General features: G+C 40.4%; 2 protein-coding genes across 3 annotated transcripts; both read left to right on the top strand.

Moving 5' to 3' along the window:
* Nucleotides 1–1,507: 1,507 nt before the first annotated feature.
* Nucleotides 1,508–11,304, top strand: LOC118427398 (sulfotransferase 6B1-like). 2 transcript variants are annotated; one of them, XM_035837177.1, is made up of 7 exons: nucleotides 1,508–1,618; nucleotides 3,066–3,229; nucleotides 3,794–3,993; nucleotides 4,368–4,500; nucleotides 4,835–4,932; nucleotides 5,362–5,506; nucleotides 11,024–11,304. In XM_035837177.1, the coding sequence occupies exons 2-7, from the start codon at nucleotides 3,067–3,069 to the stop codon at nucleotides 11,131–11,133; spliced, it is 849 nt and encodes a 282-aa protein (XP_035693070.1). In that variant the 5' UTR covers nucleotides 1,508–1,618; nucleotide 3,066; the 3' UTR covers nucleotides 11,134–11,304. The 2 variants fall into 2 exon arrangements, with proteins under 2 accessions (XP_035693070.1, XP_035693069.1); XM_035837176.1 differs by lacking the exons at nucleotides 1,508–1,618; nucleotides 3,066–3,229; nucleotides 3,794–3,993; ... (1 more) ...; nucleotides 4,835–4,932; nucleotides 5,362–5,506 and adding exons at nucleotides 7,482–8,929; nucleotides 9,203–9,408; nucleotides 9,594–9,726; nucleotides 10,267–10,361; nucleotides 10,493–10,646.
* Nucleotides 11,305–11,477: 173 nt separating this feature from the next.
* Nucleotides 11,478–17,372, top strand: LOC118427399 (sulfotransferase 6B1-like). The gene is made up of 7 exons (XM_035837178.1): nucleotides 11,478–12,264; nucleotides 13,394–13,557; nucleotides 13,916–14,115; nucleotides 14,585–14,717; nucleotides 15,448–15,542; nucleotides 16,209–16,365; nucleotides 16,606–17,372. Exons 2-7 carry the CDS (start codon nucleotides 13,395–13,397, stop codon nucleotides 16,713–16,715), a joined length of 858 nt encoding a protein of 285 aa, XP_035693071.1. The 5' UTR covers nucleotides 11,478–12,264; nucleotide 13,394; the 3' UTR covers nucleotides 16,716–17,372.
* Nucleotides 17,373–19,385: the final 2,013 nt, after the last annotated feature.

Below are 19,385 nucleotides of genomic sequence, written 5' to 3'. Positions count from 1 at the left end.
TTGTTCTGAGTCTAGGATTTTGATTTAGTCCAACGAAATGGAATGTCCCGGAGACTCTATATGTATACGTTGCGGCACCTCAGACGATTTGACAGAGTTAGGACGCCGATGTTCGAGGAACGTAGTTTTCAGTGCACGTTCCGTCTCACCAATGTGAGCTTCGCTTCGCTTTTGATTTGTACAAACAGGTTTTAATCACTGCAGATCACGCGTCGTTAATCACAGGCCTATGTGCCTCGGGGTCCAAAGTTACACCTGGTTAGACCAGTTTGCTGTAGTATGACTCGTCAGTACGTCACGAGGCAGGTAGGGTGGAATGGGTGAGTGAACATATGATATAATTAGCCTGGTACCCAGCCGTAATACAGTTCCCGAGTCTCTATTACGGCTGGATACCAGGCTATGATATAATGTAATACATGTTGCATGATGAGAAATTGAAAACCAAGTGGTGGGTCTGCGGGTGAAACATTGAAAATACAGTAAGATTTGTTGATCGACTATGTTAACGTTACGGCCGCGTGGCGCGTTGGTACACCCGATCCCTCGATCTCGGAACTTAAGCAACGCGACGGTCCGGCCAGTTCTTGGATATATATATTGGGGACCAACCAGGGACGACCGGATTGGTGTAGCCTCACTTCGGAAAGTTTCCACAAAATCGTCTTCCGGGAGGGACGTAAAACGGGGGTCCCGTGCTTGAGGAGGTGCCTCGATCACGTTAAACAGCATCATTACTCATAAATCATAATGGCTGGTAAAATACACCTGGTGATTAATAGCCAGCCTATACTTTGTGGCTAGCGTGGTTGACCTGCTTGATGGATGGTTTCTGAGTGCGTCGCGCGAGGTCAGAGTTCAAAGGCTGCTCACATGTTTTCTTTTCGTTATCATTCATCGGTTCATGAAAGCAGCCCAATGGTATCGTGTCTGTGTTATGTTTTTGGTATAGTTCTAATAACCAGAAATAATAGTAACCAGAAACGATAGCCTCCTTAGCCTCGAGGCGGGCTTTTTGCAATTGGGGCTTATAGATACAAGCTGTGGGGCTATTTTCTAAAGGCATATCCTTTCTTAGCCTGACTAAAATCGCGCCCCTAGCGGCCGGCCCTACGATTGCCGCGGGGATGGGGTAATTAAGCCCGGCCAGTGAGAGCTTGTGTAAACACAGGCTAATCCTTTCCGAGGGTACATTTTGTTCTCTTGCAATTAGCCCCATGGGCATGAATTTGCAATAAAACATTTCACCATTACATTTTGTATATTCTACGGCAGCACAGGTGTTTTTAGAAGGTCATAACTTTTGATCATTGTGCCTTTCATAAAAAGCCTAGTTTCACTACTTTCATCAGTTTGAATATGGTCACAAATGTCTACAAGTAACAAAATTGCTGGTCACGCCAACATGTGAGAAATTCTATGACATGAGAAGACAGACAATTGCTTAAACCGGTTCCACTTATTTCTCTAATTACTACAAATTTGCATAACTGCTGAGCATCAAGATAATAAATAGCCCCAATCCATCACCTCATTTCTACTTCCAGACACAAGAAAAGGAGTGGGAAAGAAGAGTCCAGACGACAGTCTCACCGTGATCGTCCTGACAAGAAACTCGGTAAGGCAATGTTGATTTGATTATATGGATGACGTCCACGCGTGTCTCAATTTTGTAATCTCCAAGCAGATCTTGCTGTGGCAAATGGGAAAGAGCGTAGCTGGCAGAGGAGTTATTGGCCACAGCGGAGATCTGCTGCAGAACGCACCGGTCAAAGGCAGCGGGAGGAGCGATCTTTTCAGAAACGTGTTTCTGCTCCTCCTAGTATCCACTTACCTCCAACGTGCAAATTGGCTAAATTTGGCCAGGATTATCGTTTTACAACCCTTCCGAGCCAGTATCTGGGACAAACGCGGCGAGCCGCGCCAGTTCACAGCGGGGAGCTTCCCCCGACGTCGCTGGGATAGACCGCAGCACAACGTAAACTGCCAACATATCGATATAAAGAATTATCAATAACACATGAATAAAGCTTTACGTTTTAGTTGTTTCTTATACCATTCGTCAATAAAAATAATTTCTAGATTCCGCGGTGGCCAATAATCCTCCCTTGCCGGCTAATTCCTTCCCCAGCTTATGTTACTGTTTTAATGCCACCGGAGGAATCTGCTTGGAGATTATCAATTTTGGTCCGTTTCCAAACAAAAAAGCTTCCCACCGTACTGTAAAGTCGTACATATAAGCAGCTGCAAAGTGATGAAATATATGCCGTAAGTTGCACAAAATATCAGAAGACAAGGCAAAGGTGAGCTAAGGAAGCTTGCACAACTGTCTCGGGCAATAGGATAGGACCAAATCAGGTTGGTTCAGTAGCAGAGTAGTATTTTTGAATGGCGGAAAAGGGAACGTTATCAGCAGACAATAGGGGGAAATCGAAAAGTACTACATTGTAGTAACACAAGGGACAGTGAACAAGTATGGCATGTATAGGTACTGCATAGGGATAACAAACAGGAGTTATTTAGTGAGCAGGGTCTCGCTTTAGTATCCCCAAATCACCAGATTTTAATGTTGCCAACATTTCTTTTCTATTCGCTTGTTACCTAAGTTCGTCAACAAATTTTTTCAAATGTATGGCCTTATGTCTTATCCGTAAGAAAATGGACGAAGATCGTGTAGCGTTGATTATGATCCGCTTCTGAGTCCGAATTTGGTCTAAATGACCAACAAGTAGTACCCTTAGAACAAGTCTATCATCACAGTTTAGACTACATAGGCGGGGCTACTGGCAGAAAAAAAGCAGGAACTATGATATGTATATGTGAGGTCATACGAATAAAATTGTACTTTCCATACTTTTCTTTTTGACCAAACTAGTGGGAGAAGGGGGGGGGGGGGTCCTGTCGAAAGCCCTGAATATGTGATAAGGACTTTACAAAATATGTTATCTTCCACAGCGTTCTCCTTTTATGAAACCTTTATTTGCCAGGCCAATGACGTTCTATCTGATAGATCTGTCAGGCTACAATGATTGTAATGTTTGTCTTTTTTGGGTTACTGTATTCAGCATGGCGTTGTCGCAAGAACACCCTCTTCAGGAGCCGCCTCCCTACATGGAGTACCAGGGAATATCATTCCCAGCAAGTAATGTTAAAAAGGAAACCCTGGAAGCGATGAAGACTTTTGAGATACGTGACGATGATGTGGTGATAGTGAGCCATCCTAAAAGCGGTAAGTGCTGCCTCTAAATGGTACATATAAACTTTAAAAAAATCATCAGCGGGCATAGATTATATATTTAAAGTGACTGTCATTTGACGTAACGTTATTAGCCTCTATATAATATCCAAGCTACTTACGTGCACATGTAAGGCAACTGTGATATAACAAGAAAGGCAACCTAAAAATTTGCATGCAAGTACATCATATTTCACTCTTTTTTATTTCCCTCTCCATACAAAAATGAACTGTTCCATATCAACATTACACCTCTTAATGGAATTTTCCAAATTTTCCACTCATGCAACAAATGACTCTGCCGAAATACCCCCCTCATACTATTTGGACCCTTCCAATTTATCCATGTTCCATCTGTAATAAAAAAAACCTAAATGTTTTAGAAGTAACATGGGGCAGTAAGATAAATGTGTTTCGAATCAACACATTTTTTAAAGGGGTCTTAAATGACACTCAACTGTTTAGAACTTGACAACAAAAGTGTGGTATTGGCCTCTGTAAGGCCCAGTTGTTTAGCCTGTGTTTTAATTTCGTCCAAACTGACGCATTTTCCTCAAGGTACCAACTGGATGTACGAAGTTGTATATAAGATTCTTAGCGGAAAGAAGGAAAAGTCAACACCAATAGGACTTGAGCTTTGGCCTCCAGAGAAACAACCCAACTACATCCAGCTGCGTGAGACTCCATCCCCTCGGCTGATGTATACTCATCTCCAACATCAAATGGCACCTCCAGGATTGACAGCTCCAGTTAACAAGGTTAGTGTTCTGATCTAAAGATAGAAAGGTCATTCTGTGAACAAGGTCAACGGAGATTGGTCGAAAATTTAGACTCTAAATTAGTTTAATTCAGTGCTGGAAGAAAAGTGTTAGCATTTTCTATAGTGTATTTTACCAAGTTGAACATAGATGAACTTTCATGCTAAAGTTAGTGTAGTCTATATCGTTTTACCTCAAATAGTATTTATTTAGTTTGTATTTCACTTACTAACGTTGTCACCCTAACAAATCTGAAACATGACAGAGAAAACACACTTGTACCTAAATCTATATAAAGAGCGTTACTACTTGAATACATATAAAAACAAACTCTCTCTCTCTCTCTCTCTCTAACAATGACATCTGTTTTGCAGGTGAAAGCCATCGTCGTCCTGCGAAACCCCAAGGACGTCTGTGTGTCATTTTACTACTTCAGCCAGAAACATAAATATCTAAAGAACCCAGAATCTTGGGAGCAGCACAGTAAGGACTTCTTGGATGGAAAAAGTAAGTTTTATTCGAGCGGTGAAATACACATATAGAGCTATCTTGCATAGTGTGCAGAATGATCGGCACACCCACTTAAACAGCTATAACCTCCCCAAAGAACTAATGTTAAGATATGTGAATGAAAGATTTAATGAAATATACCATACCCACCGTTCTTACTCTGGTATAAACCTGGTATGAACCAAATGTTGAGCGATGGGGGGTAGCATGGTTGACGGGTGTCATTTTAAGCGCTAGTAAATTCAACCATAGCTTTCCAACTGACGTGAATGTTCAGATGTTGTTAACGGTAATGTGTAAGATAATCTTATATATGTAAAATTCATTGCAGTGCCCTTCAGTGGTGACTACTTTGATCACGTGCTGGGCTGGTGGCAAATGAGGAATGACCCCCACTTCCTTTTTGTCAAGTACGAAGATATGAAAAAGGTAAATGTGCAGGATATCATAATTTTATGTTAATTTCAATCTCTATCTCCGTACAAAAAAAAAGCGCTTACCAACAAGCTTTCGATCAGCCCTCTGATCCTTCTAAAGTTGACATGACGGGGCCTATACCCACTTGCAAGCACCTTTGACCCTTTGCTGACGTCACACTTTCGTTCCGGATATGTGACATAGACTCTTGGTCATTTCAACTTGATAAGGATCAGATGACTGATCGAAAGCTTGTTGGTCAGCGCTTTATTTTTGTGTACGGATATAGAGTTTAAAATTGTAACATAATGTTCATGACTACCGTCACAGACAAATTTTTCTTCAAGTATCATAATGTATTCATGGCAGAATCGAAGAGAAAAGGAACGATATGAAATAGTATATGTTGTCAGTACCAGTACATTTTGTACTTGCTTTCAGGATTTTCGTTCGTCAGTGAAGACCGTAGCAGCCTTCCTGGAGAAAGAACTGACCGATGAACATCTGAACCTTATCCTGAACAGCTGCAGCTTGGAGTCAATGAGGAAGACATTGGAAGAGTCTGGAAAGATCAGTGTCAGGAAAGGTACATGATCCTTGTATTTGTATGTGTATGTATGTATGTATGTATGTAAACTAAAAAAAATTCTACTTTCTTGGAAACATTCCACTGCATATGTTTTCCTTCAAAATAATGTATGCTTTTCTCAATATCAAAATTTATATTAGAGATCTTATCTTACTTCATACTATTTAACACTTTGAAAGAATGCGTAATAAAAGACAATTCAAAAAGTATTGTAAAATAATTTCATCAAGTATACGACTACACTGTGTTAGATGACTAGGCTGTCTAGGTTAGTTAGGTTCATAGTGTTAAAGACACTTCACAAAGGGTTCTCGTAATATCTTGAATTGACTTTCTGTCACCCAAGGTACGATCGGAGATTGGAAGAACCACTTCTCGGCCGAGGAGAGCGCCAGGTTTGACCAGAAGTACCGTGAACGAATGGTGGGAACAGGGCTGGAGTTTGAGTTTGAGTAGCGGCCTAAATAGCCTGTAACGTTACTTAGAAATAGGATAACTGCTACAAAAAACAAAACATTGCTCAAGCACTAAGATGGTTTAGTGCTGTCAGCACCATATCTTAAACAAATGTATAGTGATATTGTCGAATAAATATGGGCAAAGGGGTTTAGGACTAACGTTAACTGTTGTTACTGGTTTTTGCTTTTATTTTGTGGTTTTACATGTGCTTTGTTTAACGTATCTGTAGCTGCCATGCTTTCTTTTTGTTGTTTGTTTTGCAAAAAGTAATAAAGAATGATTGAAAACAAAAAGATGGTTTAGTGCTTTTCATGGTAGTGCAGAATGGCAAACTCTGCGTTCTGAAAATATATCGTTTGTTTGCTAAGTATTACCATTGTCAAATTTGGACTTAAGTATTCAACGTATTCGGATTTTGATTGAAAATATTGAAGAAGACTAAATATTGAAGGAAACTAAGTCCTCATTAATACCTTTTGGATTCTACTGCGTGTCTCATGTGTTGTATGATTGAAACCTTGGTACATCTATTAGATACCTAAATCTTCCTATTGCATAAGTGACCATACTGTTGTATTAATTGTATTTGTCATTAATCATGCAAATAAGGTTCTCATTTACATAAATTACACACACACACATATATACATACAGATAATATATATATATAACTTGATTATCTCCTCCACCAAACAACAGACGTACACAACCTATGTTACGAAAGAAGGGCTTTATCGCATTTTTATGTTAAACGATGATTACCTGTACATAACTTCCAAATGCTACAAGTAAGAAGTTCCCGTCATTTACTGATCTCCAAGCAGATCCTACGGTAGCATAAGATAGTATCAAAAGCTGCCAGAGGAGTGAAGGCGGCCTAGGAGTGTGTTTCGCTACATGGCAAATGGACACCTTCTGACTGACTACACTCATTGGTCAGTTTGGTACATTACATCTTATTCCATTGTAGGATCTGCTTGGAGATTAGTCATTTACCCAAATGACATTTTAGTATTTTCGCATAAATTATGCAAATTAGGTCTTTTTTGCATAATATATATCATTAATCTTTTCTTTCTCAGTTACAAATGTCACATGTTCCAATGGTCCTATAATTGAATCGAGTGTGTTTAGACGATTTCCTAATTAATTATGCAAATTAGATTCAATTTGCATGTTTATCATGACATTATAGGAGGCATCACTTAAGCTATCTACATATAAAAAACATGACAATCCGTCAACCCTTTCTTGAGTTATTTCCTTTCAAATTCTCACACTAAACCTGACCTGCAGTTCCAAAACAAGTCGCCAGGGGACACTTACTCCCAGCATCAAGGGCTGTCTACCACTCAAAATTCACTGCCGCAGCATGTCTAGAACTCGAAATACAAACCCAGAAGTTCCGATGCATCACCGTAACAGGCCGCTAGGGGGGCTAAAATCTAATCGTTTCCAGGTCTCATCAAGACCTACCCACATTATACCCAAGTATCAATACAATCCATCCAGGCGTTCTCGAGTTATGCTAGTCTTCTACGTACATATATATACAAACGCTACCCAAAACATAATCTTTTTGGCGGAGGTAAAAATAACAATCCGGAAGGATCACCCCGGTCATTCACCGTGAGTGACTTATAATTTAAATAAAAGGACTGCCACCGAGTACAATATCATTTCTATTACCTTGACGTGAAGTAGGTGGGCGTCAATGGCCATGCATGGGCTTGTTTCCCTAGCTAGTACGTAAAAATAGATAGATTTGTTTTTACACATTGCTTGCTGGAGCCTTGGCTATGCGACCCAGGGTTCAAAGTCACACCTGGATAAACAAGTTTCGGGAAGTATGACCTTTGCATACGTCACGCGTGTGTGTGTAGGTGTAACCTACAAGCTGGGTGAGTTTATATTCTATAATTAGCACATTTCTTGTCAAGTATTCAAAGCCCGCGGCTTTAAAATAGGTCAGTCATACTATAACAATCTTTTGAGAGCGGCATTGGGCGCTTTTCATGCAATATGGGCATTTTTTTCTGACGGCATATTGGCTCTAAATGCAGTTGGTTTCTTATGACCGTCTCCCAAGGAACGTCTTGTGTCATTTTGAACTCTTAACTACTCAACGACAACTCTCAAACCTTCCTGTGACTCATTTCAGACCCCTTGACGAATCTCTCCTAACTTATTCTCAACCAAATATACTTCCAGACCATGTGCCAACCACCTCGATCACGACCTTCACAATAATCTGCACGCAACAATAAACAGAGGAGAACCATAAAACGTGTACGCGATCTTGAACATCGAATACTAGTATGTGCTAAACATTTTCAGGAGTGGAGCTAACTTTGACCCCTAGTTGCTATCACGGTCATTATCATATCGTGTGGATCGCCACTTTTGAAAATCGCTGATTATGTCCATTTGAATACAGTACGTATATGACTTCGTAACGTTAGTAATCAAGCTCATTCGGGGATTGTTTGGGAATAAATCATGTTCTAGCTATTTTGAAATGGTTGTGACATGGCCGTTATAAATGGCTAGGCGTGGCCTATAGCTAAATTGGTCAGACTTGTCCAACCCGGCTGGGTACGTAGTTTTCGGGACAAGTTTATGATATGATCCTAAATTTGTGACAGAAGCTAACCAGTTTCCAAAAATATGCTCTCATCTACATCTATACATAGCATATTTTCTGGTGATTATTTTCATGCTCGAACATCTTTTAGTCAGACTACAACCGTTTCGGCGATGAGAATAATGTTTATCTTTTCGGTGTTACTGTATTCAGCATGGCGTCATCTCAACAACACTCCCTGTCCAAAGTACCTCCCTACGCGGAGTACCAGGGAATAAGGTTCCCAACAGCGATAGTTCAAGAGGAAAGCCTGGATGCCATGAAGACGTTTGAGATACGTGACGATGATGTGGTGATAGTGAGCTATCCCAAAAGCGGTAGGTGCTGCTGCAAAGGGGTGTCAATTAGCCCCATTGAGTACATGACATAGATTTTAAAAGTAATATCTCCGGGCTTTGAAGATTCAAATTTGGTTCATGTAACATTTCTTAGTTTTTAGTTGAGATACTGAAATGCTTGGCTATGAGCGTTTGTCCCTTCTACGGATGCTGCAGCAAGCACTATGTTTCTAATTACGCAATTGAGGCACAGTTGGTCTGAACATTTATTATGTTGACAGAAACAACACCAACTGCCTTATTTTTTCCAAGGTATAAACTGGATGTTTGAAGTTGTGCGTAAGATTCTTGGTGGAAAGATTGAGGAAAACTCATTGCCAATAGGACCTGAGTTTTGGCCTCCGGAAAAGCAACAACCCAGCTACATCCAGCTGCTAGAGACTCCATCTCCTCGGCTAATGATAACCCATCTCCAACATCAAATGGCACCTCCAGGATTGACAGCCCCAGTTAACAAGGTAAGTCAGTCTAGAAATTGTGTTAAATCGGATTCTTTCCTTATTTTGTATTCCACTTACAACATTGTGACCCTACCATATCTTTTTACTAAAGCAAATAAAACACAAGACCCCCCAAGAGGTTAATACTTTAAAATCACACATTGAAACAATGTTAACTTTTGTTTCTAATGATGATATCACAGGTAAAAGCCATTGTCATCCTGCGTAACCCCAAGGATGTCTGTGTGTCATCCTACTACTTCCACCAAAAAAGTCCCATTCATAAGACTCCAGAATCTTGGGCTGTGCGCAATAAGGACTTCTTGGCAGGAAAAAGTGAGTTTTTGATCGAGCGATTGCATAGTGTGTGGAAATACATAGACAGTATCGTTAAAGAAAACTAATAAAAATGTAAAGCATGCATAATGCATGGTGTCTGAAGTCACGCTGCTTCCATAATGACTTACATAGTACTAGTATAGCGGAATAAAGACATAAATCAGTCCATGTTACTCCAATATATATGTTACAGTGCAGTTAGAAACTTCCAGACAATCATTATCATAAAATAGATCATATTTTATTTCATTCATAAATTCCCCGCGGCTAGGAAGCACCATATCTCATTATTTACATGTAGCGTTTGTGAGTGAAATATTCATTAATTGTATACCTACAAACGCCATTTGTATGCTGGTATAAATCTGGTACCTGTCACAGTATTGATGACATAAACCAATACTTAATTGACAGGTGCCATTTTGAATGCGAATGAATTATGCAATAGCTTGGAAGGGGATTTGCTGATACAAGCATCAGATTCTGTTTCATGCAACGTGTAAGGTAGTTATGCATGTCAAAACTGTTTCATTTCAGTGCCCTTTGGTGACTACTTTGATCACGTGCTGGGCTGGTGGCAAATGAAGGATGATCCCCACTTTCTCTTTGTCAAGTACGAAGATATGAAAAAGGTTAATGTGTATGATATTCTAACATATCTATAGTAGAATGAAATGAAAAAAAGAATGATATAGAATAGTTTCAAAATCTGCAGGACTATCTTTCGCCAGTACCAGTACATTAATTTTGTACTTGTTTTCAGAATTTTCACTCGTCAGTGAAGACCATAGCAGCCTTCCTGGAGAAAGAACTGACCGATGAACATCTGGCCCTTATCCTGAACAGCTGCAGCTTGGAGTCAATGAGGAAGACGTTGGCAGAGTCAGGTACATGGAGAAAGGACGTAGTAAGGAAAGGTAAAAGATCAAAGTTTTGGGAGGAAAATTCTGCTTGCTCGGAAACGTTGCATTACTCATGTTTTCCGTCAAAATGAATGTATGAAAAAAGTTTTTTCTGAATAATGAAAACTTGCGTGAAAAAGCAGTTACTCAAATCATGGTGAGTTGCTTGAGTAACTGCTTTTTGGCGTATCTTACTACCTGAATGTCTGACCTAATGTCTAAACTTATTTCATACTACTAACGCTGTGAAAGAATGCGAAGGGATCATGAAAGATAATTCGAAAAGTATTGTAAAACCATTCAATCGAATATACGACTACACTGAGTTAGTTGCCCAGTGTTTGTTTCTGGTAGATGTCACAAAGGGTCTTTTCGACTTTCTGTCACCCAAGGTATGGTCGGGGATTGGAAGAACCACTTCTCGGCCGAGGAGAGCGCCAGGTTTGACCAGAAGTACCGTGAACGGATGGCGGGAACAGGGCTGGAGTTTGACTTTGAGTAGCGGGCCAAATAGCCTGTAACTTTACTTAGAAATAGGGTAACTAATTTCAAAAAAGCAAAGCATTGCTCAAGTATTCACCTGTATTTTGTTGCATTTTATAGTGGTGAAAGGTTGGAGCGATTAGATCTGAAAATATGTCGTTAATCACCAATGTCTGAAAAATTACACAGTGTTCATTATGAACACATACTTTTCCACTGCTAAATGTGTTTTATGATGGAAAGCTTATAACGTCTATAGATACGTACCCCCCCCCCCCCCTGCGGGGATGGCTTATATATTAAAGAGCGAGAGCGCCAGGTTTGACCAGGTTTGGCTTATGGCTGCGGGGATGGATTATATATTAAAACTGTGTCGAGTTTTTCCATTTCCTCAGCATGTTGTGTTATTGTTCAAGTACTCAATAAAGCCGACAATTTCGGTAAATCATATAACATACATTCGCATCATTCCACCAGGTGCCGCCACCTCAAAACAATTTTGTTATAGAGACCTTCTAAAGATTGTCTTCAACACCTAAATATCTGAATTGTATAACATTTAGGATATTTAACATTAGGTGTTCAAGACAATCTTGGGAAGGAGTCTATACTAACGTTTATTAAGGTGGCGGTATCATGGCACCTGGTAGAATTATGATAGTCGATGTTAATGTTTTGTCATCACAGTGTATCCTTTAAAGAAAGCGCTTGCCATACGATACGCGATTGACGAAGCTGTCTTCCGAAGGAAAAGCTGTTCTATATATATCAGTAATCTATACTCTATACATACTCTTTCGAACATAGTGCCACGTAAAAGAGCGAGCCGCTTTCGGGTCCGCTCAGTTGTGCTCGGGACGCCGTTTCGTTAAAGAAAGCAACTTTAACTAAAGTTAATTTCATCGCACATTGTGTAAATCACCCTATCAATCATATCTGGTATAAATGTCTTTCCTCCTTATGCCCTTTGGCCCACCCCTTCCCGGTTTTGTTGTTGTGGTCGTCCATTTTGGTGTCATATTTCGGTAACGTTACTAGTGTATGACACAACCAGGGGATTACGTTACCGACCTCTGCTGCAGCATGCTATGAAAATATGGCGGACCTTGACGACAAAATACACTGTGTAGTAGACTTCATCAACTTTAGGGTACGTTGTATTGATTTTATGTGTGTTCACATTTATGTGAAGGCATATCTGTTCTGAAAGTACTCGCTTTCTTATGTGCCTTCTCCCGAAGGAACAACACTTGACTCCCGATGACGACGCCACTACTGCTGCCAAACCAATTCTTACCATACCTATGACTCACTACACGGCCTTGGACGAATCCCTTCTAACTTATTCCAAACCGAGGCAACTATTACCAGAACGTGTGTCGACCACCCCCGCCGGTCACGGCCTTCACATGACCTTCACGCAACTATAAACCCAGAAGAAAGTTAGGAACCTTACTGAATTTACTTTGACCCCAATTCGATCCATCATTTGACTTTTATTTTGTTTAATTGATGAAAATTGCATCATTTTATCTTATCGTGTGAATCATTCTTATCAAAAATGAAATGGACCACTATTCAAAAATCGTTATAGAGTACTAAGCTAAGCTAAGGGCACAACCCGCCGTACGTGCAATTACGTGCGCTGTCTACTTGCCAAAACGTGGGCAATCTTTTGGGATCCGTAAGTGGTAAGTTGTAACCGCCTCCGTACACACTGTGGCCTCCGTACGAACTCGTAGGGAATCTGACGGATTTTGGAGCACGCAGACAAGCGTAGAACTTGACGTGCAAGCAAAACTTTGTGTTGCCGTGTTGACGTACTCCCTCCCTGCTCTTGCCAGTCGTTCCCTACGTTTTCAGAAATACGTGGCGGACGGGGCCTCCCAAATTGCACGTGCGGACAAATTGCACGTACGGTGGGTTGTGCCCTTAGATTAAACAGTCGAGAGGGAATCGGTCAGAATAGCTGGCAGAGGTTGGGAGTAGGTGCGAAAGCATTCCATAGCTCTTTATTTAACCAGAATAAACCTAACTAATTCATAATTGGCTGGGAACAAATCTTGTACTACTTGTGAAATGGTTACTAGTAATGGTTGTAACATGGTCTTTCACAAAAATATGCTCTCCTTTATATAATTGTATACATAATATTGCCTTAAGCTCATTTCCTAGTGATTCATTCAATCCGCTTATATATTCCCGTATATATTTTAGCCAATATACAATGGTATGGCCAGTGAGATTCACGTTTATCTTTTTGGTGTTACTGTTATCAGTATGGCGTCATCCCAACAACACCCCCGGCCCAAGACACCTCCCTCCGTGAAGCACCAGGGAATATTGTTCTCAGCAGCGCTAGATTCAAGGGAAACCCTGGAAGCGATGAAGACGTTTGAGATACGTGACGATGATGTGGTGATAGTGAGCTATCCTAAATGTGGTAGGTGCTGCTGCAAAAGGTTTATCGATTAGATGCATTAAGTATATAATTGTATATTGTTAAAAGTGTTCACAAGGTCCTGTGCATGTGGTTTTGAATCCAATTTATAGTTTTTAGTTGAGCTCTCAGCATTTTACGATTATACGAATGCTTCAAGAAGCACTATGATTAATGACGATTCAATATGTTTTACTAAGAAAATATTCATTCAGTTATTCAAATAAATTATTTGAATAAATTGATATTTTACAAGTATGGAAAATGTTTGCAACTGAGGTGCAGTTGGTCTAAGTATTTATGAACATTGATGTCCGAAACAAAACATCATATCATCAACCGCGACCGCATTTTCTCCAAGGTATGAACTGGATGTTCGAAGTTGTGCATAAGATTCTTGGAAGGAAAGAAAACTCATCACCTATAGCACCTGAGATGTGGCCTCCAGACAAGGAACAACCCAACTACATCAAGCTGCGTGAGACTCAATCTCCTCGTCTAATGTTTACTCATCTCCAATCCAAAATGGCACCTCCATGGTTGTCAGCTCCAGTCAACAAGGTCAAGTTCAGTCTAGATATTGTGTTACCTCAAACATTCTTTCTTTATTTCGTATTCACCTTACTACTTTAGGATTTGCAATGTATCAGACAAAACGCACATAATTGCCAAATGTACATATGTTGAGTTAACTGCCAAAAATGATTTTTCTTATTTTGCTTACCCTATGGACAATTCTAATATAAAGAACAATATTCTTGCAGGAAGAAAATGTAGAATAAAATTCAAGCGAAACGAGACACTACAAAAAATCTATAGATTTAAGCAAAATCTTCTTCTTTTCTCTTATAATGTAAGAAAAAAATCTAGAAGTTCTTGTTTTTTGTATAACCAGATTCACCTCTTAAGAAATACACGATTTTTTTTCTTCCTGGAAGATAAATTATCTGTGAGGAAGCAAAACAAGATAAACAAGAAAAAGCAGGAGTACCCATCGACAAAATAATTGTCTATAACCCCGACACCATAGGTGAAAGCCATTGTCGTCCTGCGAAACCCCAAGGATGTCTGCGTCTCATACTACTTCTTTCACCAAAAGAATCCTCTTTTTAAGACCCCAGAGTCCTGGGAACAGCACAATAAGGACTTCTTGCTGGGGAAAAGTGAGTTATAGATCGAGCGCCATGATAAGTTATGCATATAGAGTTAATAGAATTTTTCATCAATCAGTGACTAGTTTTGACAGGTACCAAATTTTCGATGGCTTTCAGTCCATCATGATCACGGAGTGACCTAGTTCTCGCGAGACGTGTGTTTACCTGTCAAAACTAGTCACTGATTGATAAAAAATTCTATTAACTGTTTACATATGTGACTAATGAATCTCATCAACGGCATATAGAGTTATTGTATAGTGTGCAGAAATGTCCATAACCTTTTGAGCCGTTAGTAACGTCCAAGAAAACTAATTAGAATGGAGAATCCATGGTGCACAAAGTTATGCTCCTTGATCTTTAACTGATATACTAGTAGTTTACGCGGGATAAATAAACACACAGCAATTCAAATATATGTGCCGAATAGTCAGGCTCACTTTCATATGAGTCATTTCAGATTTCATTCATATGTTTGCATCGGCTAGGAAGACACCGTTTCTCGTCATTTAAGCTGTATTAGTGAAAGATTCAATGTAATATACCACGTCTTCCATACTTGCCCTGGCATGACCCTGGTATGGGCCAAAAGCTGGTTGACGAGCGTCATTTGTAGCCCTAGTAAATTCTGCTCTTGCCAAGGACGTTATATAGATAGCTTAGAAAATGACTATGCTGATACATGTGTCAGATTTGCTACCGGTAACGTGTAAGGTAATTATGCATGTCAATACTGCAGTGCCCTTTGGTGACTACTTTGATCACGTGCTGGGCTGGTGGCAAATGAGGGATGACCCCCACTTCCTCTTTGTCAAGTACGAAGATATGAAAAAGGTAAAGAACACTTATAATTTTGTAATATATTTATGGGAGAATCGAGTGAAAAAAGAATTATATGAAATGGTATCAATATCATCAGGACTATCTTTTGTCAGTACCAGTACATTTTATGTAAGTGGGGCCGCGTGGCGCCGCGTGGCGCAGTGGCAGCATGATTCGGCTCGAGACCGAGAGGTGGCGGGTTCGAATCCGACTGCTGTGTCACCGATCTTGTGCCCTTGGGAAAGGCACTTTACACGACTTTCCTCACTTAACTCAGGTGTAAATGAGTATCTAGCTGCGGCTAGTGGCCTTGGCGGGGCTTTGTGGCCGAGACAAGCCTTAGGGGCATGTTCGGGCATGACGCACCCGCCATGACACACGAGTTGCGCAATCGGAGGAACCCCTTACATCCTTGGTCGGAAGTCCACCTAGGAGACGGAAACTCCAAATAATAAACCTGCATCTGCTGGGGCCGTCTTACGTGGCAAACAGTTCTGTCCCTGTAGGACTTAGTGCGCCAGTAGACGAGAGGGTGGAGAAGGGAGTGCACAAACCTCCTTCACCTTAAAAAGTCACGTGCAGGCCAAGCAGACTGGTCGTCTAATCAACCTTGTCTGCCTACCATTCATATTCGGATACGAAGAAACAGCCATCATCACATTTTATACTTGTTTTCAGGATTTTCTCTCGACAGTGAAGACTATAGCAGCCTTCCTGGAGAAAGACCTGACCGATGAACATCTGGCCCTTATCCTGAACAGCTGCAGCTTGGAGTCAATGAGGAAGACATTGGCAGAGTCTGGTTTGACATGGAGGAAGGACGTAGTCAGGAAAGGTAAATGATCGATGTTTTGGAGGAAAATTCTACTTCCTCGGAAATGTTGCATTACATTTTTCCCGTCAAAACAAATGTCTTTTCTCAAAAATAAATCTATTGTAAAACGTATTGTAAAATCATTTCATAAGATATACGACCACGCTATGTTTGTTTCCTAGTGTTTGTTTCTGATTAAAGTCATAGAGTCACCACCCGAGGGTTCTCGTAATATTTTCATTCCACTTTCTGTCACCCAAGGTATGGTCGGAGATTGGAAGAACCACTTCTCGGCCGAGGAGAGCGCCAGGTTTGACCAGAAGTACCGTGAACGGATGGCGGGAACAGGGCTGGTGTTTGACTTTGAGTAGCAGCCCAAATAGCCTGTAGCTTTACTTAGTAATAGGATATCTACCTTCAAAAAAGCAAAACATTGCTCACGTATTCACCTGTAGTATTCGATGCATCTTATTGTGGTACAAAATGGCGAGCTATTATTACTGTATGTCATTTGTTTGCTCAGTATCACCATTGTCTGAAAAAAAAGAACATCAATCATATTTGGACAATTGCAGGGATTCATCTACCTTAATCCGACTTTGATATCTTTAATGCAAATGCGGATCTCAGTTGTATAATCAATGAGAAACATTTATGATAGGTCACTCATCATAAGAGATCGCGTAAAACAATCTTCATACATATAGGCGAAAGGAATAGACCTAGGGCTAGGTTTACCGGTGTACCGGTACAAAACCGGATTTTCTCATTAGATCGGTCCAGAAAAACCGGACCTGAAAAAATTCAGTAGATGTTGTAAAATATAATGTTGGACCGATTGGAAAATGAATTAATCATATGATCAGGCATTCACACGTTTCGGGGTTACCGGTCTAGGCAAATAACAAGAGCGAAGCAGAGTAGAGTCTATAGTCATTTTACCAACTTTTACAGTCAATCGTACACAGGTAGTTAGCCTTATAGGATTTTCAAAACGCCAGTGGGAGTCAAATACTACACAAAACAGATGTCTTTGTAGCAAAATGGACTATTGTATTGAGTATTGTCCATTCACAAGTTTTCACATAATGAATCAGGTCCAGGTTCAGGTCCGGACATGGACCCTAATCCTCTGGACCTGAACCGGACCTGAACCTGAATTTTCTGTACCGGTGTGACAGCGATCTCGCCCCCCCCCCCCCCAGCGATCTCGCCCCCCCGGGGGGCGAGATCACTAGCGTTTTCGCACCCCTTTAGCGTTTTCGCCCCCCCCCCCAAGAGCAGCTGGTTACTACATATTACAGGTGCGCTACCTGGTACTATACTGCACCTGGGGAGTAACGTATATGGTGTGTTACCTGATACCTATATGGCACCTTATTACCGTACCGTAAGATGTCATACCTCGAAAGTCGATACTATATTGTTCGGTGCAAACATGACATTGAAATGAAAAAAGACAATTTTTGCAGCTGAGGTGGCATAAAAACAGTGCTACTGCGAACGTATAAATCAACACCGTCTATGGTACGGAATACGTCAGCTATATGTTTTCAATTTGTCACAGGGTTTTCTTTCTTGTGCTGGAAACTTTTCCAAAGCACTAACAAAAACACACGTGAATAATAATTTCTCATTATAAACACTATCTACGCGCAAGTTGATATATCTGTTGCTAAATGCTACACAAACACTGGTAAAGTACCAGTCTTAAGAAACACGGGTAAATGCATCAGTTCCTAAATACTAGAAAAAACAGTCATGTTGGAGGTGAAGATATCCCTTGGCCAGGTGCATATACCAAAATGTGCGTTATTCTAATTAATACCTAATATTTGCATAATTAATAAAGACATTACATAGTTCTTTTGTGGTCACTTCATGGTAGAAACTTCATATTGGAGATATATAGGTTTCTTGAGGACAGATGAATACAATGAAATACATCTTATGTCAAGACTCAGGTTTATGCAATAATGGGAATACAAGGGACCCAACCCTCCTTGTCTGAAACAAGTTCAACTATCTTATTACCATGTAATTACGTTAATATTGATACTATGAATGGAGTTATGTATCAAACTCGTGTACTTACACTCAGCACAAAAAGTTTGGAATATCAACTTCGGTTGATCATATTTATGTTGTTTCTGCATCAATTTCAATATATTATATATGTATAGAAAGCTTGCATGATTTTCTTTCCAATGGTATCAAACTCATTATCATTGTTAACTCACGGAAAATACACTAGGCCTGCTAACGTGAGTGGGTCACGAAAAAAAAGTGCCCAAATTCCCCCGTTTCTGTTCAAAACTGTATCGTCCGGTTCATCCGTTGTTATGGCCGCGGGTGACAATGATTCAATCAATCCTTTTATCACGTAACGTTTGGTATACAGAACATCCAAGTTTTTTTTAGCATATCTGAGTAGAGTATTTTATGAGTGTAAATTCATGGAACGAGCACCAGGCTCGCTTACGTACAGGGGGTACTAAAGATAAAGTGCCAAAATTGCCCTACTAAAGTCAATCACTCCAAGCTGCTCATTTTCTTCCGTCAGTATTGACTTGTGAATGAAGGCAAGTTGAATAAACAGGACATGTCAATCAAATCTACTATTAATCTTTATTCAAGCAAAAAATCTGAACCATGGCAAGAGGTGATCAATCGAGTGCTAGCCATAAGCCGTAGGAAGGCTATTCCACTCTAAGACTGTGCCCCAGCATCCAATGGTCCTGGCTCTGTGTGGACTGGTGTTGTAATGTTGCAGAATGGCATTTGGTCCAATATTGAAGAGGTAGAATGTTGCTACTGAATGGAGGATGGTGTCCCTATTTGTCACCACATTAATTTGCCTGGAATGATGACTAGTCTTGTTTACCCTATGGTTGTTTATACCGCCCAACACCATGACGCTGCCTCCACCACCAAATGCCGAAAGTTACTCTTGACTTGTCAGCGTGCGGTTCTCCTTGCCGCATCCACGCTTTGATTCTGCCATTCAACAATCGAAAGGGCAGATGAATTCTACTCAAGTG

This window comes from Branchiostoma floridae, chromosome 12 (genome assembly GCF_000003815.2).
Source record: "Branchiostoma floridae strain S238N-H82 chromosome 12, Bfl_VNyyK, whole genome shotgun sequence".
NCBI lineage: Eukaryota > Metazoa > Chordata > Leptocardii > Amphioxiformes > Branchiostomatidae > Branchiostoma > Branchiostoma floridae.
Note: the sequence above shows the minus strand (reverse complement) of the source record. Positions and strands in the feature narration are given on the sequence as shown.